Source organism: Lutzomyia longipalpis, chromosome 1, assembly GCF_024334085.1.
Source record: "Lutzomyia longipalpis isolate SR_M1_2022 chromosome 1, ASM2433408v1".
Lineage (NCBI taxonomy): Eukaryota > Metazoa > Arthropoda > Insecta > Diptera > Psychodidae > Lutzomyia > Lutzomyia longipalpis.
Window position 1 is genome coordinate 4,979,758 of NC_074707.1, and position 26,616 is coordinate 5,006,373.

Here is a 26,616-nt window from a genome sequence, read left to right on the forward strand (position 1 = left end):
CAACAAAAATTGGGTAGTATTCACTAAACAGTCTAGAAATTTTTTAATACTTTTTTTTTAAAAGATTTATTATACATTTTTTAAGTTTTCTTAACAATGACTTAAGATTTTTTTAAAGTTTTCTTAAGGGAATCTTAAATTCATATTTTTCGATGGAATTTACGAATTTAGATGCTTGAAGACGATCAGAAAAAATCTTCGAAAAATATGCACTTAGCCCGCGAAGTTAGAACTAAAGGAATCTTAAGTCTTTTTCTTAAAAAAAAAAACTTAAGGATCTTAAGAAAACTTTTTAAAAATCTTAACTTCTTAAGAACGTCTGACATTTTTAAGATGGTTGAAACATTCTTAAAAAAGTTTAAGACAGTTTTCTTTAGGAAAACTTTTGATTTCTTAAAATTAAATAATAGATAAACAAATTATATAAAAACTTAAGAAATCTTTCTTAAGTCTAAAGTCTTTCTTAAGAAATGTTAAGACTGTCTGACTACTGAATAACAAAAATTCATAAATAAGGTAAGTCGGTTTTATTGTTGTTCTGAAAAACATCAGATAAGACAATTAAAACAAAACGTTGAAAATTAGAGGATTAAATATATCTAGTCCATTAGAATTCTTAATCTAGGGAACAAATTAAGGTCTAAACCTGCTAAATAAGCTCAGATTTCCATAAAAAAAATAAAGTTAAAGTAACGACTGATCTATAAAACAGATAAGAATTAAGGTTAATAGGTTCTTAAAGCAGAATTCTAAAAAGAGAACAAAATAATGTATATCAAATTGTGCAATGAATGCCCCATTGAGACACAGAAATAGTGAATTAGTGTAGTGTAGCGGCAGAGAGTGGATTGCCTGTGCTGCTGCTATGCTGCCCTGGTGGAAACGGGTGTATTTTACGCGCGAACTTGCTCTTTCTTTTAACGCTAGAAGCGCATGCAGTAAACTCAGCGGCATGTGCACAAGTTCCACGGAGTGCTACTGAAGTTGCTGCGTGACTGCAGTGCCAAATAAAATTTTGAAAATGCTCCACCTAAAGCAAGATCCCCGCCAGGATGCCCCAAAAATGAATTTTTCAATTTTTTTTTTTTTGCAAAAGATTCTCAAGGAAGGGACCTTGGGGCACAAGAGAGGTCAAAAAAGAGGAGATCAAGGTGAAAATGCTGCAGCATATGCATCAAATGTGGAAAATGACTTTGGGGGCTTTTGCGGACAACCTCTCCCGGACGCATGATGCCCGTGACTTTTGTGGAGCAAATTTTGCAAAATGTTACCAAGCTGCCATAAGTACTCGCCAATTGCCCCAAAAGACTACGCCATTGGTTGCTGATAAAGACATCACAAAATAATTAAATTCTTTGGAGACTTTTCTTCTCTCAAGAACTTTTGTGCGAAAATTAAGAGTCTGAGATTACTCTAAGAAAGGTCGAAATGTGGCCACGAAGGGCTTTCCCTTTAATGGGCATGAAAGGGGAATTTTTTTTTACACATAGAGCATAACTTTAGAGATATATAAATCAAGCATATGGATCAAATTCTTATGAATCCCTTTTATGTATGGGAATTTTCTACGCCTTGTAATTAATGGCGACTAATCATGACGACAACAACCAATTATAGCGTAACTTGCAAATTGAAGTCATTAGTTAGGATTTATTGCGCTTTGTAGCATTTATTGATGTAATTAAGAAGCAAAACTAATTACAAATTCTTCCCGGAAAATATGTTACGTTTAATTATTTTGAATTTACAATATTGTAACGACATTTTTAATAGGAAAATTTAATTTCTTTTACAGTTTTTAAGAAAAGAATTCATAATTTTAAGCAAAATAAAAAAATATAATTTAAGGATTTTTCTAACAGTTAAACATCCAGAAAAAAATGAAAGAAAAATTATCCCAAAAGGTTCCAGAAGCATTAAGAGCATGAGAAGAGCAGATTTGGGATGAAATTTTGTTTGAAGAAAAGCAACATAGAGCTAAACATTATGCTTGCCTGGTGAACAATGTCGCATGCCGCAACTCCGACAACAAAAACGTCCAACACGCAGAGAGCGGCCGCCACCAAAGGCCAGAGCATTGAGTGTGTGCCAATGGGAGGCCCACCGTTGTTTCTGCGCCAGACTGACCGCGGTGGGGGAGCCCCCATGTCACGGCGGCATTCTCCTCCACAAGCTCTTTTGTCAGCTTTTTGTGTGTGCCGGAGACTCCACCTGGGAAGACCCCTCACGGAGTGTTTGTGTTGTCCCCTCATGCCCATCCTCCGCCCTGATAAATGGGGGTACCCCAGTCGGCGGGACGTGGTCGTGGTCCGAAATAAATTACTGTGCCCGCGAAGAGAGAGGCCGCCGCAAGCGACAGTACCACCATCAGGCGCCCATGAGTGCGCCATCAGGAGCCCCCCACAAATCGCGTGCTAAGCTCCCCTTTTTTGTGTGGAGGAACACCTCTGGGTGAGAGTGGAAAAGCATCTGTTTTTGATATGTGTTGCGAAACCATGTCGTCTACTCATTGCCCAGGCCATCAGCAATTCGCAGTCTTCACTACGAAGTAAATTGGCACACTCATCGAGCTGCAAAAGCGCGAAACTTCAATCAACATACATACGGGGCTTTGTTTCACGTGTTTGTGGTAGAGCATGAGATGCTCCACATAAAGGCAAACTATGTACGAATAAAACCCCAACATGGAGAGAAAGTCTGGATTGCACGTATCATGATTCCCGTATAAAAGTTCTCAGACTTAAAGTTAAGAGAGAGAGGAGCACAAATTGTTCTTTTTTTTGCCTTTAAGTATTTAACAATTATTTTTTATTCTTATTTGGGAGTTATTAAAATTAATAATTTAATTAATTTAATTAAGAAAAAAAGTTATTTGATTGATTATCTTTTCCATTTAGATTCTTTTCTTTTTAAATAATTCTTAAGTAGCTTTAAAAAATAATTTAAAGATCCTTAACACGGATTACACCGTACTACACTCTACGTTGACTTTGAATGCAAAAAATTGACTTTAAAAGTTCTTATTCTTAGCACAGAAAGCAAGTAAATTCCTTTAAGGGAAGAGTTCTAAAATTTTAATGCAAAATTTCAAGAATAATGGTTGAGAATTAATGAATTTCAACAGAATGGGGTCGATTCTGTTATGAAAATTTTCTTTTCTTTCAACTAGAATTAGAATCAAATTTTTTTTATTTCGTTTTAGAAGAAATAGAAAAGCTTAACTTTACTAAACAAAAAATAGTTTAAAAAATTTTAGAAAAGTTTTTTTTTGCAAAAATTTCATAAAACTTCCCGACAACTTATTAAGAACTTTTATGAAAAAATGTTTTTTTTTAACATTTTTTTTGTTCAGAACTTATTTAGAAATTTTTTGAGAATCTTTTTTTTAATAAATAGGATTTTGCATAAAATATTTGATATGTTGAATATAGTATAGGTACATTTTTTATGAGAATTTTTGAAGATTATTGAAAATATTTAACCCTTAGACGACCGTAGGGTTCGTAGGGTTACAAAAAGGTAGGATTTTATTCTTCTTAATTGCCCGTTAAATATATATTAATTTAGAACATTATCTTGTTAAAATGAATATTTAAATAAACAGATATTTATGAAAAAAAAAATGTTTCACGTTTACAGCAGCCATTTTCAGTAAAAGGGTTATTATCAAATTTCCTCCAGTGTTAGGAAAAAAAACTTAAAACTTTTTGAAATTGTATGTTTTTGTATTAAAATCCTAAAATCAAAATTTTTAGTTTGATTTCTTGAAATATATCCTACAAAATTAATTATTTATTAAAAGTTATTTATTCTTTTTTTTTTTTAATCTATTAAAATCTTTTTAAAAGTTTCCACATGAATTTTCAAAATATAATATTTCTTCTTCATTTTTTCTCTCTCTAAGGATAAAAGGCGCAATGTCCTTTCACCTTCTCTACGATGCAACACTCAATGCACTCCTTATTCATGCTTCCCTATCAGCTAAAATGAAATGGCAGAGAGAGGACGCATCAGGGATGTTTTGCCAAAATTACCCCCAAAAAATTCAAAGTAAGTTCATGAAAGAAATTTAAATTGAAAATTATTGTTAAATCTGTCATAATAATCTAACTTTTCATAGCATTGAGAAGGTTTAATTTAAAAAAAAAGTCAAAACGTCGCTAGAAAGATAGTTAAATTGAAATTCTTTCTAACAAACTTTCTTTAGATTGCTTTAACTTATAAGGAATCTATTCATTTATTAAAGTTCTAACTGGTTCTAACTATTCTAAACATTTAAAAAATTATCTTTAAATTCATCTAAATTGTTTTATTTTTAATTCAACCCTAAGGAACCCCATGACGTGTCTAGAAATCGAAAAACAATCAGTCGTAGTTAGTTTTACCCAAACCGCGTGTATTTAAATGAAATTTAAAAGTTTATTACCACAAAAGTGAAATGCTTACGTATTAAATTTACCCCAAATGCCGTTCCTGATGTGATAGGGAAAGCACAGCTGGTAAGAACAGCCGCTTGGCGGGCTTCGGTGAGAGTTGGAATTTTTGCCATTTCCATCGGGAATTCTCTGTTTCATGGGCACGCTTCTGATGGCCTGGTGGGAAAATATCGAATGGTACTTTCAAAGTACCACCACGTCGTTATACTTTCGGATGCCCAAACACGATACCACTTTCCGTTCTATGTCGCACTATACATACAATACCACTGACCTGCAAGGGGGCCATCAGTTACAGACCACGTAGGACCTTACAGGGTCTTTTTTCTTTAATTTTTTAAACAATTTTTTAAATTAAAATTAAAAGATTAAAAATTTAATTTAAAAAAAAACCGAATTAGGTTTTTTGAAAAGTTAATTGCGCGAGGCGATTTATCGAAAGAGTTAGGCTATCTGTGGGGGATTCAGGTGTAACTTGAAAGGAAGTTTGTGGTGTGGTAAGACCTCCCGGGAGTTCTCTGGGTATTCTTGTTTCACTCATTTTACACAACATGGTAACCGTTTGTGCCAGGAAATCAGACTTCATGCTCTATGCTATGCGAGCGCGCGGGAAGTGATTCCCAATGTCTAGACAACGCAGAGACTTCTCTTTCTGTGTGAAAAACTTTCTCTCTCCAGTATGGATTTCCTATAGCCCTGATGCATGAGGCGAGCTGAGAAAGAAGAAGAAAATTCCGATGGTGTATTTATTCATTTCTATCGATTCCCAACCAAGGCACCATGAATACCAAGCATAGAGCATAAGGCCCGAAAATTTTTATGCTGGGATTTCGCTTCTTGAGCAATCTTCGTGTGTGGAGCGGAATTTTTGTGGAATTGTGAGTATGTGCGTGGAGTGTGTTTTGTTTTGTTCTTCACGGTGTGTTACATCACAAGAAGAAATCCTTGTAACAAGAGCCCATCCCACAGTAGAAGTTTGTTTAAATTAAATGGCGGGAGATTCTTTTTGTGCTCTGTGTCAGGGGTTGTTCACTTTAGAGCAATTTCCTCCAGCAACATTCTCTGTAGCATTGATGCTGATGTGCTGCGAGTATACTAAAACGGTGGATGGTCAATGTGGTGGACAAGAAAAAGGAAGGGTGTTATCAGTAGGGTTACCACCTCTAGGGGTTTCACCCGGAGACTTCGGGTATGATCTCCGAGTTGCGGGTTTAGGATGAATTTCTCCGGGTCACACGATTTTAATTTTTTTTGCTTTAATTTTCGCCAATAAATTCTAAAACTAAAAAAATCGGAAATTGAAATAGACTCTGTAATTTAGGAAGATTCAATTTTTTTTTAGCTAAAGGAAAATTGTCTTAAGTCAGATCTGAGTTTTCCTAAACCAGAATAAACTTAGTTAAACTAGATTACAGTTTTCTTCAAGCTAGGTTAAAACTTTTAAAGTCAGTTCTAAGATTTTTAAGCAAGCCCTTTGTTGCAGACTAGACTTAAGTTTAAAAAAAAACTTAAGACCTTAAAAAAGGTCAGACTTTTACGATTAGAGGTTTTACAATTAGATCAGGCTAAACTGAGTCTTAAAAGTCTAACCTAAAGGAACTATGGTTTGACCTAAGATACATAGGCCTGGCCTTACAAACGGTTTAGCTTTGTTTCTTGAATCAGGCTTGACAGGCTTGAGGTCTTATACATTTTACCTTACTTTATAATTGTTTAAGATGAAGCATTAACGGTTTTAATATCTAAAACAGGTTAGGTTTAAAATGCACTTAACCCTGCCTCAGCATAACTTAGGAAACTTAAACTCAGTTTAGAAAGAACACTTCTAGTTTAAGAGAACCATAAGAACTTAATATTTAGCTTAAAAAAACTGAGATTTAGCTTAATAAAAAGACCTCGATTAAAGAACTTAAACTCAGCTTATAAAACTGAAGCCTGGCTTAAATAAAAAAAAGCCTTGATTAAAAAAATTAAAGCCGATCTCTTATACTAAAATAGTTCATGAAAAAAGCGACCTAATTTTTTATAAAAAAAATTTAAAAATTCTTTTAAAATTTTTTTAAATCAAAAACAATTTCATTGTCTATCGAGAGATCGACGTAATTTTTATTTGAGTATTAGACATTTAAAAATTTAGGGGGCGGGGCGGTAGGCAAAATTTCCGGGTCAGAATATAATGTGAGGTGGTAACCCTAGTCATCAGGAGCAAACCCAAGAGCACCGCTAAAGCAATTAACTGAGAGCAATCAAAGAGCAACGAGGAAATTGGCAAGTTTTCAAAAAGCACCGCGTGATGTGCTTAGGAAGTCAGAAAGATATTGCTGCTTGTAGTCCTGGAGGAATTTCCCAGAAGGAAGAAAGGGAAAAGGAACTGCGCAGAACGCGCGCACAAAGGTACACCACAAAGCAATCAAGATGACGCTACCTTTTGAACGAAAAGAAAGAAAGCAAAAACACGCACGGGGCGTTACCTGCTACATGCGGCTAAAAGGTGAATGTGGAGGAAGGGTCATTGGTGAGAAATGTCTTGGACATTACAAGAAGGTCCAGTGGACACCAACAGGTGTGCCTGCCACTTTAGCCACCTGTCGTACAACAATGCTCTACTTTTGCCAGGCAACCAGAACACAAAGGTACACCAGAGGTCCCCTTCGTTTTGCTCTTCCTGTTCGACTCTACCTCCCAGCAGCAGCAGTGGCAACTTCTTGGGCCATTTACCTGCTGTGTGTTGCCAGCAAGAGGTGCGCACGAGGAGACTAAAAAAAAACGTGGTGGCAAAGAAGTATGGGATGGAGAAGAAGATGGAAAAATGCGCCAAAAAGAACTCACCGATGAGACTTGCTCAAGCACTGCAATCTTGGTACTTTGAGGGTAAAAAGGTACCACCAACACATTGGAGAGTCTCTCTCTCTCCAGCGTCTGGAATCTGGGTCCTCCATGTGTCCATGAAATGGTCTTCTGCGATGCGCCGCGTCTCCTCTTCAGGAAATACAACATTTCTCCTTAACAACTCAAACCACACAATTTCCACGATTGGACAAAAGAGCTTTAACTCCTTCACGTCCACCCACAATTTTCCCCAAGGCTTGTTTATCCTGAGACCTAATTGACCAAAAGGTGAACAATATATCCTTTAAAGATGCAAATAACTGTCACATTGTCTCTCATTAATTTGAGGAAGCATCCCAAGAAAGCAATCTCAAGTGAATTGATTTTCTTGTTATGGTTGGTTTGGTGGCTTAAAACCTCAGGAATTCAATAACTTCTCCTTCCTCTTTATTCTCTCCTCTTCTCCCACCCACACCTTTTAGCCAAACTCATAAATAAACTTCTTAATGTGAGCTTTAAGGTCCATCATGACGTCTTGCAAATCCTCTATTGAATTTCATTACAACCGCCCCCACACACCTCCCCGTCAGAAACTCATTCGTCGAAAATAGAGAAAATATTCCAGCGAAATAAGTAACTGAAATATGAGACTATCTACGGAGGAAGACATTCCGTTTTCTTCCCGAATTTACATATTTTCTTCACTTAGAATCACCCACATCGTGACAAACTTATTGGATATGGCGACAGCATTTTCCACTACATATTTCAAACATTTCTATGTAGAGAATTTTCGATTTTCACCCAAAATTATGAAGAAGCGAAAGCATAAAGTGTAAAGAAAAATCAGCAATATTGGAAGAGATTTAGTGGAGAGAAAATGAAGAAAAGTTTCATGAAAATCCCAAAGTTTTGGGCAGGAGATTAGATTTAGATTAATTTGAATTAGGGGAATTATATAGAAGAGATTTTGGGATAAAATTGTATTCTTTACTGAAACTTTTAGTGATTAGGGGGGATTTTCTGAGAATATACTGAAGCTCCCAAAGAGCTTTTATCTCTTTAATATTATCTATATAGGTATAAAGAAATAAAAGCTTCTTAATATGAAATTAATTAATTTTTATTGTTAAAAAGAAATCAGTAAAATGGTTCATTAAAGAAAACTTAGAAACTCATTTATTGTTAGAATTTATGCATGAAGTAGACTGATGAGAGATTTTAATTTAAACGCGGCATTATTTTAAGCTTGAAAACTTTCATACAAAAAAATTGCCCAGTAATGTGTAAGAAAAAAATCGAAGCTTTTGACGAATAAATTGAACTGGAAATTTTGATTCTCAATCAAAATATTCCTAAAATATTACCTTTGCTATCTTCTTTCTAGTCTTGCAACTTTAAAGAGAATCCAATAAGTTTTTTTTAATGAATCTTTCTTGATAATTTAGTGTTAATTTATTGCTTTTATTTTAATGGAAAATTAACACTAAAACTATCCATAGAATTTATTTTAATTCTCTTCATTTCCTTAAAATTATTTTGAGATCTTTAACAGGAAAACTCTCTACAATTATTGATTTTTTAAATAATTAAATATAAGAAAAAGCTCTAAATTTTTATTGTCTATAAATGCAACTATTTGTTCTTTTTCAATTAAATTTTCTATTAAAGAAAATTCTTAAATTAGTTCAATTTTTTCTCTTAATTGTGAGTATTGAAATTCTAAAAGCTCCATTCTCTTTGAATTTCCTCAATAAATAAATTATATCCCGAGCTTTTCTATTGCTTCTACTCTAGCTCTAATAACTTCCGGTTATATGCTGTACAATAAAATTGCATAATTTTCTCATTAAATAGAAATTTTGGAGCACAACTTGTGCTTGAAAAAAAAAGTTTATCATAATTTAAAATTTATTCCGTCATTTTCAATGACAAATTCAAATCTACTGACCACAAGTCATTAAGTCTGTCTTTTCCTAGACGCCCTATACCGACACAACCAATGCCAAATGATAATTTCCTTCTCTCTTTTACATTTCCATCCTCATGAAGGAAGAAGAAAAGTTGAGGGGTTAATAAATCTTTTGTGGTGTTTTCACGCAAAATAAGGGCACCCTTTTGGGGGAAATTCAGTCAAGAGATGGCGTCTGGGGTCCTGCGGATGTCTGGCGCCTGCGTTGCAATCCGTCACACCACCACTCCACGGAGGGCCTGTTCGATAGAGACAGTCATTGTGAATTTTAACCAAAAGAGTGTGGAGAGATTTCTCCTCATCTCCATGACCCACACGATACGATTCCCCCTTTGCGTGTGAGCGAGATGCAGAGAACCGGCACGATGGCTCCCCCGGCGTCCCACCCAATCCTCACCCATGAGCCAGCTATTGATTCCACAACGCTCTTGTCTCGCAACCATCTGATCCAGCGGCAATTCAGTGGGGAGGGTGCCAGCTGGTTCACTGACGTCGCCACATCGCACGCGCACAAGCTCCCCCATCCAGCGCCATGCCATTCCCCAGGCTTTCCTACATGGAGGAGAAATGTCTCGACGGGTGCCCCCCACCAGAGTGGTGTTGCCTCAATGCGGGGTGCACTGCTCAATTGCAAGACTCTGCTGGAATTGAAATTGACTTGGCTCTCAGACACCGTGATCGCCGGTCGCTTCTCGACACCTCAAGAAAGAAAAACCGTCTTGATACATTTTCAAAAAAAAAAGAAAATTTAACCAAGTGAAAGCACATTTAGTAAGAAAAAAAACGAAAGGAATCTTAAGAAGAAAAGCGGGCAGAAGGTAGACCAGGGAGCCCCCTAAAGGCCATTTGACGCTCTCTCTGGACGAGCGAAAAGCGCGGAGGCTAAAGAAAATCCGTGGGGACCCCAAAGTGACTGTGAAAAGTTTTAATATTCACCCAAGAAAAGTTTAAAGAAGATTTTTTTCGGTGTGATTTTTTCCAACAGTGTGGAAAGCCCTTTTCTTTGTGTCTTGTGCGTGACGGTATAGAGAAAGAAAAAAATCCCCCAAAAACTGCACCCCCCCAATTTTGGCAACGGAGAAGAAAAATTCTCTGTGGACAATGAATTGAAAATCTCGGACAAATTGCCGAAAATTTGTGCTCATATCGCTGAACAATCTGTCCCAATCGGAGGGAAATTAAAGAGAGAGGAAAACCCGAAGCCAAGAAGAAAAAAACACAAGTTTTCCCGGAAAGAGGTTTTTTTTTTGGGAGACAAAGCACAGAGATAGGTTGAGGAAAAAGCTCCACACATACATAGGTGGATGTGGGGAGTGCGAAAAGCTCAGTGTGAGTGAGAGAGCGTAGACGAATTTTGCTGGAGAGTAGGACAACACGAGTGGGGCTTTTGAGGGCAAAGTTGAACTTTTCTTCGGGTGCGGCCATTACAGTGCAGACAGTCGTGTGAAAAGTGCCGAACGGAAAATTTTCATCCATCCACACAGCTGCCCATCAGACGGCAAAGTCAAGTTAATCTCTCTCTCCCTTTGGAGCACCCCCGTCTTTGTGCTATATATTCCTCATTTAAAAAAAAGCAAAAAGAAAAGACTGCAAAACACCGCCCTTTGTGGATTTTTATTTTTGGGAGAGCCCAAAAGGATTTTCCAATAAGAAAGGAAGGAAGAAAGAAGAAAAATCATTTCTCACATATATAGCGCTGAAAGCTCCCGAGGGAGTAGACCTACATAGGGGTGGTTAAGAGAACTTGACTGAGAGACAATTCACCAGAGAAAAAGCGGAGTGTGTGGTGATTGAAAATCGTGCAAACGGTCCCCATTTTGTCCAGAGAGAGGTGTCAGAGGAGTCTCCACAAGCGGAAACCCTCAAGAGTTTGCTGCCGTTCTTTCGTGTGCAAAGGTTGAAGATGGAGGAAGCCAATGGGGCTGCGGTTGAGGTGGTGGCGAACGGTGTAGCACCCGAAGGTGGGGCTGAAGTGGCCGAAGGTGGACCCCCGAGTATGGTGGGTATCGGACCCCCGAGCCCCCTTACCGGGTGCTACCTACTCATTGTGATCGGAGAGCCTTATTCCCAAGAGCATAAGGACATCATTATACAGAGACTTGTGAAAGGTGAGTCAACCTTATTTCTATTTTTTTTTCACTGAAGAAAAACTATTCAATTTTTCTGTGAGTTATGGGGACAAATTGATTTTCATAAATGGAAAAGCTCTGAAAAAGTCCTGAGACGAAGTGTCTGCATTGACATGGCGACCAACGAAAATGTTCCACTCTAGCACGGGGGGCGGGAGGGGGTTGCTTTTGGAATCGATAAAATACGTCAACACACACACACATAGGGCAATGTTGTATTATATATATCGTCGAATAAGGCCAACGGTGGCCACAATGCAGATATATTTTATAAAAGCGGCACCCCTTTTCTTCACATGGCCCCACCGCTCACATACACACACACCCCGGCTAATCAATGGCATGCAGTCACCCCTATCGATCCCCTCGAGGCACAAAACCCGGCCCGGCTGAAGGCGCCCCCCACGAAATCCATCCTTCCCTCACATCAGTTCATTGCTTTTTATTACATAATTTCCATTCGGACCAACTAAGGCGTGAAATATTTCATTAAGTACAACGAGAGGGCTTTGCCAAATGAATTACTCTCTCTCTTGGTGGAATTAGCTTCACCCCCATTCCCTCTTTGGGGTTCTTTGGCCTAAGCACGCTGTCTTCAATCAACCACCACCCCCCGAAAAATCCAGGGATTAGCAGAAGAAGGAATAGAAATTTTCCCTCTCTCTAACAAAAAAGGAAAAGCTCACAGAAAGGTTAAAGTGTATATAAATAGAATTTTAAATAGTTAAAATAAGATTTATTTAAACTGAATATTGGTTTGTGATTCAAAACCATATAACTTCCAGAAAGCCAATGATTTGACACGATATAGCGTGACAAGGTTGAAGCAATTTATATTGCGTCATTTCATTTTTAATTTCTATTCGCGATTTTATTGTAAAATAATCACACAGCTTGAAAATGGAAGTACATATTCATACAATGATAAGGGGGTGAATCAAGAAGAAGGGATTGAATTGTTCAAATTTAAAAGAAAACTGAAAGAATTCTTAAAGAAAAGAGGAGATAAACCGAAAAAATCTTTTGAAAATTGTGAAACTCTCAAAAATTTTATTAAGTATTCAAAGTAAGTGTACCTATCGAAAGCTTTTCCCAAAAGGATACCAAAATAGCTTCATTCTACGAAAATTCGATTCTAAAATTAGGAAATGAATTTTTGATAATGAAATAACTGAATTAACCTTTCAATTTATTTTAATTAAATTATTTTTATTTTTATTTTAAAACCACAGAGATATTTTAACTGCTTAGCTATCAAAATCATGAACAAATTTTAATCTCATGCTCGCACAGCAATCTCGACAAATCCCACGCGTTATTTGCAAATTTTCGACTAATAAAAGTTGAAAAATAAAATGAATGCGAAAACACGATAAATGCAATCAACACTTAATAATCAATTTTCGTGCTCATACAGTGCATGATGATAAAAAATTATTCATTCCCATATCTGTGGGGAAAAGTTTACAACATTTATTGAAAATATCACAATTTTGAATCCTCTTGAAAACAATTCTCGAATGTTATTTTGCAAAATTCATTTAAAAATAAATAAATCATTTGCTATTTTCCCCGTAGTTTAGTACGAGAACTTCTCTATTATATTTTCAAAATATATGTACATAAAAAGTATAGGGTTGTGTGGATAATCTGCAAGAAGAAACAGTTTATTTCTTCATTTGGTACAAAGAGAAAACTTGGCTCCAGAGACGCCTCATGCTGAGCGGGGATGAAGAGAAATTGTTTGTGATTCATAAAATCGATATTATCTCTCACAAGTGCTCATGGGAATGGGCGATACTGCAGTTGGGAATATCCGCAAAAAAGCTCGAATCTTCCCCCCTCCCTAACCCCATTTGAATGGGAACTTTCCACGTTCAGACAACAATTCCATGAAATTTATGAAAATTCACGGGAATTTCCCTTCAAAATCCACTCAAACAATTCCCAAAACTACAGCAAGTCGTGTCGAAAGAGAATAATTTTTCCATTTTCTTCCGAGGGGATGAGTGCGTTCTTTCATGGAAATTTTAGGGGTGGTGGTGTAACATAAAACTAACATCATCGTCTACAATTCCCAACACCCACAGACAGGTAGTGGTGGAGAGTCTCGAAAAAAAAAGCCCCTCAAATGATGGCTAAGATATTTTATTTCGCCCTAAAATCGATTCACACCGCACTGAACTTGGATTTTTTTTTGTTCAGCTGGTAGTAGCTGGAAAAATTCGGTCTAAGTGAGGGAGGAGGGTAAAGTTCAACGCCAATAGGGAGGTGACCAAAAAAAAATCTGAATGTACAAAAAATAGGTTTTTTCACTAAAAGGGAATAACAATATTTACCCCCATACACACAATTTCACGTACAGGTCCGATCAAGCGCGACATATATTTCAATGATGGGTGCTTAGAAAAAAAATCCACCCCCAACTGAGGGGTGGGAGATTCTATATATAAAAGCGCTGTCTGAATTGAAAAGGGACGAAAAAATATATGAATGTATTATTTCAATATTTACTTTCAATTACATTTGCTTATGAGGTTATGTGGGCAGAAGCGCTGTGAGAGGAATTTTTTTTGTGGCCACGAGAAGGGTTGAAAAATATTTCCACCATTCAACGACGAATTTCTCTTCATAGTGGGTGTGGAATGGCAAAAAAATGTGCAAAAACCACGAAATATTCCTCAAATCTTCAAAATTTGCAATTTTAACTGGAAAAATGTACTTTTGTATTTTCCAGCGACGTTTTGGTAGATTTTTTTCTTCTATTAAATTGATTTTTAGAGACTATCATTTCAAATTTAATGACCTAACCACTCCTATTCAGAAAACTTTTCCCAATTGTGGACACGTCATTAATTTTAATTGACACCTTTTTTGCAAAACCAAATGGGAAATGGGGTAGAAAAAAAGAGAGGAAGCGTATATAATGCTTCTGCAGTGATGGGGTTGCATTCAAATTGCAAAAGGGGGTTACATGCTGTGATATGAAAAGACATCTTTGTGCACAAAAGTTGTACAAATAAGCAGAATTCTGTGAGACTCCAGTCATAAAGGTGTTGGGTTAAAATTGCATTTAAGCACATATTTTTGAAGTTCATTGATTTTCTCCACCATATAAATCACGCGCATTGCTAGCTTCTGGTGTGCCTTTGATACTCACACACAACTGTTGAAAAGGAAGTGGAAAAAATATTTAATTTAAAACTATAAATTGCATTTCTCACACCATTTAGCGTTTGATCTGTCATGGCAAAAGTTAAATTCAAATTCACAAATATGACGAGTAAATTTCGTAGCATGAAAAAGAATATTTCACGCAGCTTTAGCACCCCATAAATTACATATGTAGCTCAAATGCCGCGAAATAGTCAGTTCAAATTGAAATTTTGAAGGGGTTGACGGAAATATGTGTGCTGTGCAATGCCATGGAGGATGCAACCCTCAAAAACACATTCAAATCCGCTTATCGGGTGCTTCCGCGTAAATGCGAACAATCTCACCCATCATGCACTTAATTTCCGCCAAAAATTGAGTTTGTTCATCCCCTCATAATGATAAATAGCATTTAGGCAGATGAGCGCAGTAACTGTCACGGCAAAAAGCTTTTCGTTCCAATTTAAAATAATCAAATGTTTCATCATTAAACTGTCACAAACACAATATAAAACGTTAAGCGCAATAAACTGGAACTTTGCCACCCCCAAAATTAGCTCATTTGAAATGGGGCAGGGACTGGCAATTTCAACTAAAATGCTCCGAAAAAATTGAAAAAGTTTTATGAAATTTTTATTGACTTGCATGTTTTTTTTTTTAGTTTGTTCCGAGTTTAGTTTAGAACTGCGCAAAAAATACATTTGATGCAAAAATATTCCGCGGAAGCTCTCATATTGAGATTTTTTCAGCGAATATTGAAACTTTCATTCATAAAAAATAAACTAACGTTTGGATATTGAAAAATTTAATTAATTAATTGATTTCGTCTCAATTAAGTCTGAAGAGAAGTTTTTTCGAGAGAACGGGGAAAAAGAATATTCTTAAGGGTTAGAAAAAAGCTCTAAAAGCTCATATTTTCTACAGCGAGAGGGATCGATTAAAAAATAATCAATTCCCGACTATTTTAGCACCCATTGCAATTTTATTAACAGAGAGCTTTATCAGGGTTTACCGACAAAGCAAAATGTTGCTGATAAGTGCAAAAATAGCTCATCATCTCATATATTACAAATGAAGTCCCCCAAAATAGAGCTTTTACTGAATATCTATTATGTAAATTTGATAAACTCTTTTTCAATTAAAACTTTATTAATTTAAATTAGATAGAATCACACAGTATACTGATCAAAAAAGTTTTAATAACTTCCAATTATTGCATTCTAAATTTATTTACAGTCCCTTCACCACCTTCTTTCGCTGCATATAATATAATTTCCGATTGAAAATTTATCTCTAAATTGCTTAGAAAGTTTCGATTTTTATTTTAAAAATTTGTCTCGGTTTGGAAAGTGAGACAGTGAGAGGAATTTATTCTCAGATGGTGACATTTTCCATATTGATCGGGAAAAAGCTTCAACCGGTGGCGGTGTGGGGGTGTGTAACCGAAAAAGCATCACGTCAATTTTCATCAGAAATGAAAAGTTAGATTTTAGGATGAAGATATCCACTGTAAATGCACAATAGACTCACACATAAATATTTCTCTATCAAAATTTATACACCTTCACCGACAGAATGATTGATGTGTTCATTTTACATAACTGAGAGAGAGAGAGAGTGTCTCATAAAATAATATTATTTGCATGGCGAGAGAGCTTTAAAAATAAAGCTATATACATACTTCAATAGAAAGCTCCAAATTAAGCAATAATGATGGGGCTTTATTGAAAATTTGATAAGGTCTGATTTACTAATTGAGGACAAAATCAAGGTGAAAGAGTGGTTCCTAATTTATTGAATTTCTCCACCACACACGTTCTATTTCCACACTCAAAACGCACATATGTGGGAAAGTAAAAAAAAAGGACACACATGAGAGGCCCACAGTTAACACACTTACGTGGCAAGAGGGAGGGAAATACACACCGGGAAAAAAAACGTTAGAATGCGGGGGTGAGGATAAAAAAAAAAAGATGTGTTATGAAGGGAAAATAGAATTGGTCGGCACGCAAAGTGATTTCTCATGATAAACGCGTGAGAGCTTTTCGTCTCGCAACAAATTGTGTGTGCTTCAAGTTGGGAAATTTGTGCAAATGGTCACATAAAAAAAGTGCGTGAAAGAACTCCCCGAGAATTGATTTCTATTCTTCAGGTTTAGACGTCAAAAAGTAACCCCGACTAAAGGTAAAAAGTGTGTCAACAGTAATATGGAGACGTTTGTGGCTGACCCAACCCTCAAAACGCCCCAAAACACATTAAAATTTATTTTTAGACAAAAAATACTAAAGTAGTTTGATTAATGTTTATTTTAAATCAGAGTGAGAAAATTTTTCAAATAAAAAATTCTGAAGGGATTGATTCTCTCAAAAAAGTTTCTTTTCTCTCTTCTTTGCTTTATTAAGGTAAATTCGAGCTTTTAAAATATCCTTGCAATCCCTCAAAATGTCCGAATAAAAAAAAAAGTGAAAATTTTAAGTCTTTTCTTCTTTTAAATTTCCTGAAAAATCTTTAAATAAATTCAAGAAAATAAACTAATAAAATAGCTTCCTAATATTTTTTTTCTAGTTGCCTAACGAAGCCTCAAAATTTAATAAAACGCAATTTTTGAATTACAGTGTACATGACAAATTTTTCCACACATCCCCGCAGTTAAATGGATATTTAGTAAAATCCAATTGCAAATTTTCCTCCCAATTTGCAAATTCAATTTCCTACCCATCGATATATGGGGAAGCTCTATTTGATTTTCTGGCGAAATGTGAATTTAAATAGGATTACATATTACTTCTCCCGGGGAAATCTTCATTCTGTCCGCAGCAGATAGATTGAAGCCAATACAGAACGGCATCTAAATTTCAATTACCCTGCAAGGATCAATATGTAGGGCTGCAATTGCACGAGGAAAAAAGAAATTTAACAAAAAAAAACTAATCCCTTTCACATAATTTTCCAAGTCTGAGGATTAAAAAGATATTTTTCGAATTATTTTTCTCTTTTGGAGTATTTTGCAAGAACTTTCTGCGTTCACGTGTCTGAAAATGTCTCGTGTATTTTACAAGGACATAAATCCAGCTTAACTTGCTTTGGAGAGATTGAGGATAACGTATTTACCTTCGGATGAAAACGTTTTGTTTTCTTCTTTCATTTGCGTGTTTCACTTAACAGCGTTTAGGAAGTTCTTTTACGTGAATTACATACATTACTACTTAGGTATATTCTTCAAGATATACCTGTATTGTATTTTTACATAAAGGACGCTTTCATTGAATTTTTTATGTAATAAAGGATGAACTAAATTTGTCCCATTAAGGTTTTCTTAAAGATTTTTTTTCCTTAAAAGAGATTTCATTTTCTTTTCATTCAATTCAATTAGAATCTGAAAGTTCTTTGAAGGAAAAAATAAAAATTAATCTTCCAGCCGAAAATTGAGGTAAAATATCACCTAAAATTTATTTCTTGCAAAAGAATTTTTCATATAACGAACATTTAGTTAATTTTCTCTGGCACCTCTCTCAGCCATATAAAACTATCTACTTAATTGACCAATAAATTCATTGGCGTATAGCACAGCTGTGTCTAAATATAGAACAAAACACTGCAAGAGACTTTTTCGGTTAAGAATCTCATAGCATGACCGGGGGGAAATTTTTGCAGACTTTTTTTTTATTTCTATCCGTCTACCCTCCGTTGAAAAAAGTTATAAAATTTACCTCACGAGCGCAAAATGCAAAATTGCCTCAAGTATGGAAATTTTGCATAAATAAATAAAGCATAGAGATAAATTTTTAGAGATTATATAGAAATATTTTATGTATTTTTTTTTAACTAAAAGAGGAATAAATATAAGTCAAAATTTATCTTTTTTGTTCCATTTTTTCTTCATTTTATGCGATTTTATTGAAAAGAAATTAGCTAAATTGAGCTAATTGAGTTAAATTGAGCTGGAATTACTACCTTTATCGGTAAATTCAATAAAACTATCTGCATTTTGAGTGGCAAATAATAAACCTAAACCAAATAGGTGAAGAAGAAAAAAAATTAGAGTGAAGGTAAATTGCGCCCATTGCTGACCATCGCAATTGGATTGCAACTAATGTTTTTTTTGTTCGTCTTCTTGTGCCCATTCACTTAACAATATTTCACATCAATTTCATTTTATTGTGCGGCAATTATATAAGCTTCGCGATGGCTCTCAGATGCAAGAAAAAGGTGAATCACATGCCAAGGAGCAAGTAGCGGAAATTAATTACAAATTGAACAAAGATTATTATATACAGAGAAGGAAAATAATACTAAAAGTTCCCCCATCAAGGATGCACCACTCACTCCTTTTGATGCTTTTAGTTTTTTTGCACCATCTTTAGAGCTGTTTTTCTCCATTCCCTCATTGCCGCCCCCATAGAAGCATTAAAAGGAAGATAAGCAAAAAAAAATGAGAATCTCTTGTCCGCATTTTCCTTTTTTATGGGTTTTTCTTTTTTAATGAGTGCTAAAGCAACTTTCTTTGTAGTACTTTGCTAAAAAATAAGCTAAATATAGAAAAATATCCTCGGTGGTTTAATCTATAAATCTGAGTTGATTTAAATGTTAGATTAGATTTAAAGAGGAACTTAAAGATTTTTAATTAAATTAACATATTTCCTCAATTTTTAATTGAAATAAAATTTATTATTTTAACTGAAATTATAAAAGAATAATTTGCATAATTTACAAAAATAAATATTTTGACGTCTTCTTATGGGAGGTTAAAAAAGGATAATCATAGGAAATATCGAAAAATAATTGTTAAATACTTTGAAAATAAATATTCAAAAAATGTAGGCAAAGAAAATAATTTTTAAAGACATTATGAAGACATTCTTCACCCCAAAAAACAAAGAATTAAAAAAATATTTAAATTTTCAAAGAATTTTTGCAAAATTTTCTTTATACATAATACAGCAGCGGTATTATGTATAATGCAACACCTCAAACTACCTATGTACATAAAACTGCAATTGCCCAACAAATTCAGAGAAAATAAAGCCCAATAAAAACAAGATGAATAATTCTATATCAGCAAGAAGAAAAATAACAGAACTATTTCAAACACCTGCCATTTCAAACAAGTTGTAAAGTTTATGGGCAAGTCCTTATATTCTCTAGACGGAATATGGCTATAAAACTGTCCATAAAATTCTGAATTGGAATAACAATTTTAATCCACCAAAAATAAATATTTTCGCATTGCATTTTGACGTGGTTTTTCGGAGCTTTTTCTCCACACTCTCTCTCTCTCTTTTCTTTCTTCTCAAAGATAATTATCAAATAAATCTCAAATTTGCATTTTATAGCTTAGAATTATTCTTGTGATTTGCATGTGTTTTAAAATTTTGTTGCATTGCAAACGTAATTTTAGCAATGACAATAAAAAAGTTAATAATATTATACAACGAGCAATAAACACTTCAATAATTGAATGTATTAACTGATGCAAAATAATTACAAAACCTCCTACACGCATTGTTGGAGGAAAAAAAACTATTACACGCACTTTACCTCAAAGTTTCTGTGCAAAGTGAGTCTGCTTTACGCAACGCCCCTTTAAGTTAGAAATTAAAGAAAAGAAAAAAAAAACCTCTCACTTTGAGATTTCATTTTCAAGTTTTTTTTAACGCGTTTTGCCAACCCTGAAGTAGGTTACTACTTATCAGTTGTCACGAAGTTCTAGAAACATAATAAAGGACATGCTACAGGGATCCATTATCTGACCATAAAATTCATTCATCTCTCAATTTGCTAGAGGTACTCTCGAGCAAAATAAAGAAAATGACAAACATGTGCAGTATTGTTGGTAAATTTGCACGCGTTCATCGGTGCAAAGTTCTCTCTCTCTATACGAATTGTGAGGGGCTATATGTAGGATAAAATGGGGTAGGAAATTTATTGAAGTTCCCCCATGAGGAAATGCATTGTATGAAGTTTACCCCGTGGGAGGAATGAGCTTCATATTGTGTGCACACCCCCAGTATTGTTAGCTGGGGCGAATATGGGCGGGAAGGAAGAATTATTGCAAGGTGAATGTGGCGAAAAGAATGGCAAAAAAATACTGCAAATGCCATGAAATAAATCCCATCTCACCCCTTTTTGCTTCTTTGCAGCACCTTTTTCCTCGCGCAGATACTCCCAACTCCTTTTAAGTTTTATATTTTAGCCTTTTAAACGGAGATACTCTGAGGAAATTCCATATAAAGACTAAAGGGAGAGTTTTCCTTGAGTTTTTTCGTTTTTTTTTTAATACTTCACAGCTATTGCAATTGGATGAAATGAAATTAATTTTTATGAATTACTTAGAGAATAAAGAATTAATTTTCATGCTCTAAGTAATTGAGACTCAAGTTATATTAGATTCAAACTTAAATACCTTATTGGGACGAAAAAATAACTTATTTGGACAAAACTGCGTCCAAATAAGGCATTTAAGTCTGAATAAAATATAACTTGAGTCCTAATAAGACAAATTTACATTATTTCTCCAAGAACTTCACGGTACGAAGAAGATTTTCTTTTAAAATCAAAACGTCGCTGGAATCTAAAAAAAAAAACAGAAATACTGAATTTCGTAATTTTATTCCCTCATTAAATTCTTTTCCACGTTCTTTAAGCAACAAAGGACTTTCATGAAAGGATTCCAGAAGTGTAGAGGTACTCCAGAAATACTCATTCGCACCTTTGTTCACCTTTAACGTGCTTTCAGGGCACGTGTATGCGCATATATTTATATAGAATCCCCGAGAGAACCCTTTCAGAGAGTTAACTCACAGTTTAATTGGTCATTCATGGATTCAAATCATTCCGCGGAAATTCCATTGATCTCCCCAGTAATTCCCCACACACATAATAAATCTTTAGAGCTGAAATTGTGTTCAGTTTAACCAGTTTTACAATTCAGAGGACATGAAAGAGCTTTTATCCATGCTCTCTATTCTCATTGTTAAACATTGTGTACTTAAAGAGAGTTAGATAAATATTGTTCTATCTAGGTATACTTAAATAAAAGCTCATTCATTGAATTATATAATCAAAAGAATCACAGATAAAAATAATAATCTAATATTTTTTTCCAAGAACTGGTTTGAATTGGAAAATTCTCATTGTAACCTTGTGTGGGGGAGGTTTACCCCCAAAGGGAGAGAAAAAGATCGCTTTGCCAGCACAATAAGATACATTTTGTGCCACACATAAATGCTGACCCAGAAAATTGTGGGAGCTTCAGTTAGAGGGAGGTGGTGCGGGGGAAATTAATTTCACATTAAGTCACGAAGAGGGAGGGGAGGAAAATCTGTCGTTGGAAGGAAAATTCCAAATTACACGGCATGATAGGTTTGAGGGTATGTGCAGCACTGTGTTAAAAGGATATAATCCAATATTTCGCAGTGAATTTTCTTCATTAACTCCTCACCCTTTGACCCCTCTTCTCGCTCCCCTCAATGGTCTTCACAGCACATAATCTATATTGCAGAAAACTCCACAGAGAGAGTGTTACGTTTTCAATTAAATTGCATCGGGTTAATGCACTTTGGAAGATATTCTATTGATAAATCGTTTTTCTAGCGTATGTGTGTGTGTTCCCTGCATTTTTCCTTTGCCTTCCACACACCATTTTTCCGGCTCTTTGCATGCGACACAATCTATTTTTGGTGATTTACTTTTCATTTTGTATTATTTTTGCACAAAAAAAAGGAGTAACATCGCACTGTATTATACATGCTCAAATGGAAGCAAAGAGACATGAGAGACGGTGCCAGCGAGAAGATTTTGCAAAAGAAAATGCCATCCACCGAGAAAAGATCATGAAAAGCCTCCAAATCTTCGTATATTTAGAATACGTCGCGCGAGGCGCATTTTGTGAAAATCACGAGAACTTTAGCATTTAGCAGTGAGAAAGTTATTGCGAAGATGGTTGAGTAAATTTTAGAGAGATGGCAAAAGGCGGCAATGGTATGGCTTCCTCGAGTCATGAGCTGTGTATGCTCAGCCTCAACCTCGACTCAAACAACCACGCAGAGTGGCAAAGACCATGATCGTGAAAATGTACATTATTTATGCATCGTAGCTTCTTTATATTTAAATTGTCTGTGTTTGAGCTCCGGCAGAACTTGGCGCAAAGTTATTGCGGGGAAATTAATAATTTTTTGCTTCTTTCATTTCTTCACCAACCCATCTATCTCTTCCCTATCTACCCGGCAAATTAGCTAACATTAAGTTTGATTTTTATTTAAAATAAAGTATAAAAAAAATAAATAAATTGGCACTTGAGATGCAGCGCGAAGGTGGAAGGCAAAGAAGGAAAAAAAAACTCACTCAATGATGACGAAGATCATATCGTTTCACACGGTAAAATGAGAAAATATTATGTGAAATTGTACATTAGCAGAGCGAATAGAGTGACCAAACACCGCTCTGATTGTGTGGATTTCCGAATCAGTAGGTTAACACGATCATTGATCATCGCACAAGAAGAAAATTCCAACAACCGGAGAGACGTCGCGTGAAACATCTAACATTTCATTCCAATTTACTTTAACCACTCCCTGTCTCTCGCAGAACAGTAAAAATAAATAAATAAAACTAACCATCCACCTCCTCCCCCACGTTGAGGTGTTTTATGGACAACATTTCACTTCAAGCTTTGATTAATTTAATTACAAATTTTATTTCAAGATTACAAATGAGTTTTATGCGAGACTTTACCCATCAGGCCCTTTGGTCAATGCACACCATCTGCTGATGAGCTAAAGGGTTGAAATATTGCAATTAAGGACACACATACACGTGTGCAGCATTCCTAGTTACCTAGTTAGTGGATGAAATTGCAAGCAGAAACTTTGGTAATTTAGAAAATTAATTTATATCCACTGTAAATACACTGAAAGCTCTCTCTCCCTCATGACGAATGCAGTGTTGACGGATATATAATGTAAAAAAACGAGCGGTAAAATGAAGGGAAAGTTTTTCCCATTTTGGGGAATAAATAGTTTATTTTACAGAGATAAAATTGTCACATGTGTGGATATTTTTAATTAAAATCAAAAATTAGTTCGATTTTACGTTTATTGAATTTTTTTGGAAAGTAAACCGAACGTGCTAAGAGACGATTTAAATTCAAGTGTTTAAATTGTAAAATATTCCTATAATTGTTCCCTTTTTATAACTTCTTCATAAAACATTAATAATATTAATAAAAAAATAATAACTCAAAACTAATTGAACTTGTGTGTGCATTTTTGCGACTAATCACAATTTTTCCGCTAATGAGAATTTACAACAATGTTGCAAACATTAAAACATTTTGCAAAATTGTACATAATTCAATTTTCCACTTATTAAAATAACATTTGTTTTATCTATTAGCTCACTGAGCGCTATTTTATGCATTTGTAGCTATAAAATAAACATGATTTTGCATTCATTCCACATTTTATGGGGCAGAAAATTTATTTTTTGTGAATGATTGTTAAAATTTTTGTGACAATTGGCTTCTTCTGATTTATTTTTCATTTTTTTTTATTTTATGAAGAAACAGAATTCCTGGAAATTCTTTCTTCATTTTGAATGTAAATTGAACGTCTGAAGAGATTTTTTTTGCAATGATTTGGTGGAAGATTGGAATCCCAAATAAAATCCGGGGAATTGTGTGATTTATTCAAAATGCTTGAATATTATTTTATAAATGAATCAAATATATATAGAGAGATATATGTGATGTACATAAAAGGCTAGAACGTGCGCGAATGGGGCATGAGGTGAGCCGAATTGATGAATATTGAATAAGTTTGCACAGAAATAATTGGTTGAACTTCATTGAGCGAGAGTGAGGGAGGAAATTGCGTGGCGGTGAAATGTTGATGATCATTTGACCTTCCTCCAGCGTGGGGGCATGTCATTGGGTCAGCTTCAGAAGAGGTTTGCTTCGGAATTCTGTCGATGATGGCACAGAGTGCGGAGCAATGTGTGGAATTCAACGTCATTTAGTTGCTCCATTGAAGTGCCGCATTACGATAGCCAAACAATACGCTCATAAGCTCCACAAATATAGAAATTCTACTGCTTTACTATATGGGGAAAGTCATTTACTCGAATATTCATCCGACTCCCTAAGAATTCCACCCACAAGCACATGTCTGAGTGAGAGAAGGAGAGAGGAGGAAAAAAAGAACACCGCCATATAAAATCAATGGATTTAATTCAATAAATTTCGCATTTCTCTCTTCCTGTGTGTACGCCTCAATGCAAAGAGATTGGCTATCACACGGTCAACAGCATTTTTAGTAGCTTATATTTGTATGAAAGGCACTTTATTCATCGCACGTCCACCACCCGCTTTATTCGTTTTATTTATTTTTTTTTGTGTTATGTGGAACTGATAAAAATATTGATATAGAACATTCTAAATTTGGCATTGTGCCTGCGTAAGAATTTCACATAAAAATTAAAATTTTATATTCTCAGCATGAGCATTTATTCTTTATGAAACTGCCGACATGACCTATTTCCTCCCCAATGGAGCCCTAGAGCCTTTAAAATGAAACCCTTTAAGATGAATCACCGTACATATTTAATGTGAAACTCTTCAAATATCTCTGTGAGTGAGGAAATAAACGTCAAATTGAGGGGAAATTTAATCTCATCTAGATAGGAATATGATATAAAAAGGAAAGCTTTATCCATTAATTGAGTTTATAAATATCTACAGCAAATAATGGTACGCGGGGGCTGATGACGCGATATCGGGAGAGAGGATTGAATTGTACCTCCAGCAACGTGACGTGATCCATCAAATAGCCATTGCAGCTTATCTAGATGGGGGGACACAAATCTCAATGAATGCAAAAATGGAACGAGAAGCATTTCTATTCCACCCACCCACGCGTCTTTGTGAATGTTTTATGAATTGCTAGTCGATCCAAAATTGGAAAATACTCTCGTTTTGTAGACAAAGATGGATGGGGCATCAGTTGAAAGGTTTTCTTGCTATGTAGTCCATTTTGCAAAATGAAAAATTAGCATTTTAATTGATTTTCCGAATTTTTGCAATGACATGTTTTTAATTGATATGAAAAATTATATATTTTAGCGTATAATATAGCCAAGGAAGTAAGAGAAATTGTTCGGAAAATTTATGAAATAAAATAATATTTAAATTTGGCGCACACTCGAAGTGGTGAATTCGAGTGTTAAAAATGTGGGGAAAAGAATGCGAGAATGTGGGGAAAAAAGAATGATTTGGCGGCAAAAATGACAGATCGGATTTCTACCACTCGAATTCAACACTTCGAATGCGCGCCAAATTCAAATATTATTTTATTTCATAAGTTTTCCGAACAGAAATAAAGCATTTAATTTTACCCCACATAGAAGGTAATTTTGGATAAATGGATCAAATTCATAAATTTCACCAAAAAACAAACAAAATTTTAAATAAAATAAATTATTCCTCCTTTAAGAACTTTCTCTCTGCGCATTTCAAGTCCATATAAAACGCATAATCCATTCTTCTCTGCCATGTTCCTTTGGGGAATGCAAAGTTGTCACAAATTAAATGAGAAAATTTTAATGTAAAAGAGAAAAATGTGCATGGAGAGAAAGTTTTCTGGCAAATCAAGATTTTTCTCCATTTTCCCAACATATCTGTGTGTGTGTGATTTAATTGTGAAAAACAAGGGGGTTGACGACAGAACCCCCAGGGATTAAATTAGAGATACTCTGTGGTGTATACTTTCCTTGCATGCGGGGGTGTTGAGAAAACTTCTGGAGGAGAGAAGAAGAAAAAACATCGCAAAGATATGATGAAATTTCCCAAAGGGCGAAAACCCCAATATATCCGTATATGGGCATGCTAGCGTCGGGACGCATGTGCAACATCTTCGTCGTCATCGGGAAGACAATAAAAATGAGAAAAAGTGTTGTTTTCGCGTCATTTGAAATAGCGCAATCTATGTGGATTTGCTTGAGTTGAAGGGGGATTTTATGATGAGATCAAACAGCTGGGAAGATTGTTCTAAAGTACGCGATTGGGTGATGTTTAACACAACAACAAGAAGAATCACTTCATACA

General features: G+C 35.2%; 4 protein-coding genes across 4 annotated transcripts in view; 2 read left to right on the forward strand and 2 right to left on the reverse strand.

The window, feature by feature from the left end:
- LOC129786719 (glutamate-rich protein 2) overlaps positions 1–26,616 on the reverse strand; it is an 871,459-nt gene that overhangs the window by 133,806 nt on the left and 711,037 nt on the right. The gene's annotated exons all lie outside the window — the stretch shown is intronic.
- The window catches only part of LOC129786663 (nuclear cap-binding protein subunit 1-like), a 303,879-nt gene that overhangs the window by 133,806 nt on the left and 143,457 nt on the right, over positions 1–26,616 (reverse strand). The gene's annotated exons all lie outside the window — the stretch shown is intronic.
- The window catches only part of LOC129786648 (mucin-2-like), a 247,544-nt gene that overhangs the window by 133,806 nt on the left and 87,122 nt on the right, over positions 1–26,616 (forward strand). The window lies entirely within an intron of this gene.
- The window catches only part of LOC129786639 (microtubule-associated protein futsch), a 72,435-nt gene continuing 55,198 nt past the window's right edge, over positions 9,380–26,616 (forward strand). The window contains exon 1 of the mRNA XM_055821763.1: positions 9,380–11,345. Coding sequence (XP_055677738.1) covers positions 11,141–11,345 — 205 coding nt within the window. The 5' untranslated portion in view covers positions 9,380–11,140. The remainder of the gene's footprint in view (positions 11,346–26,616) is intronic.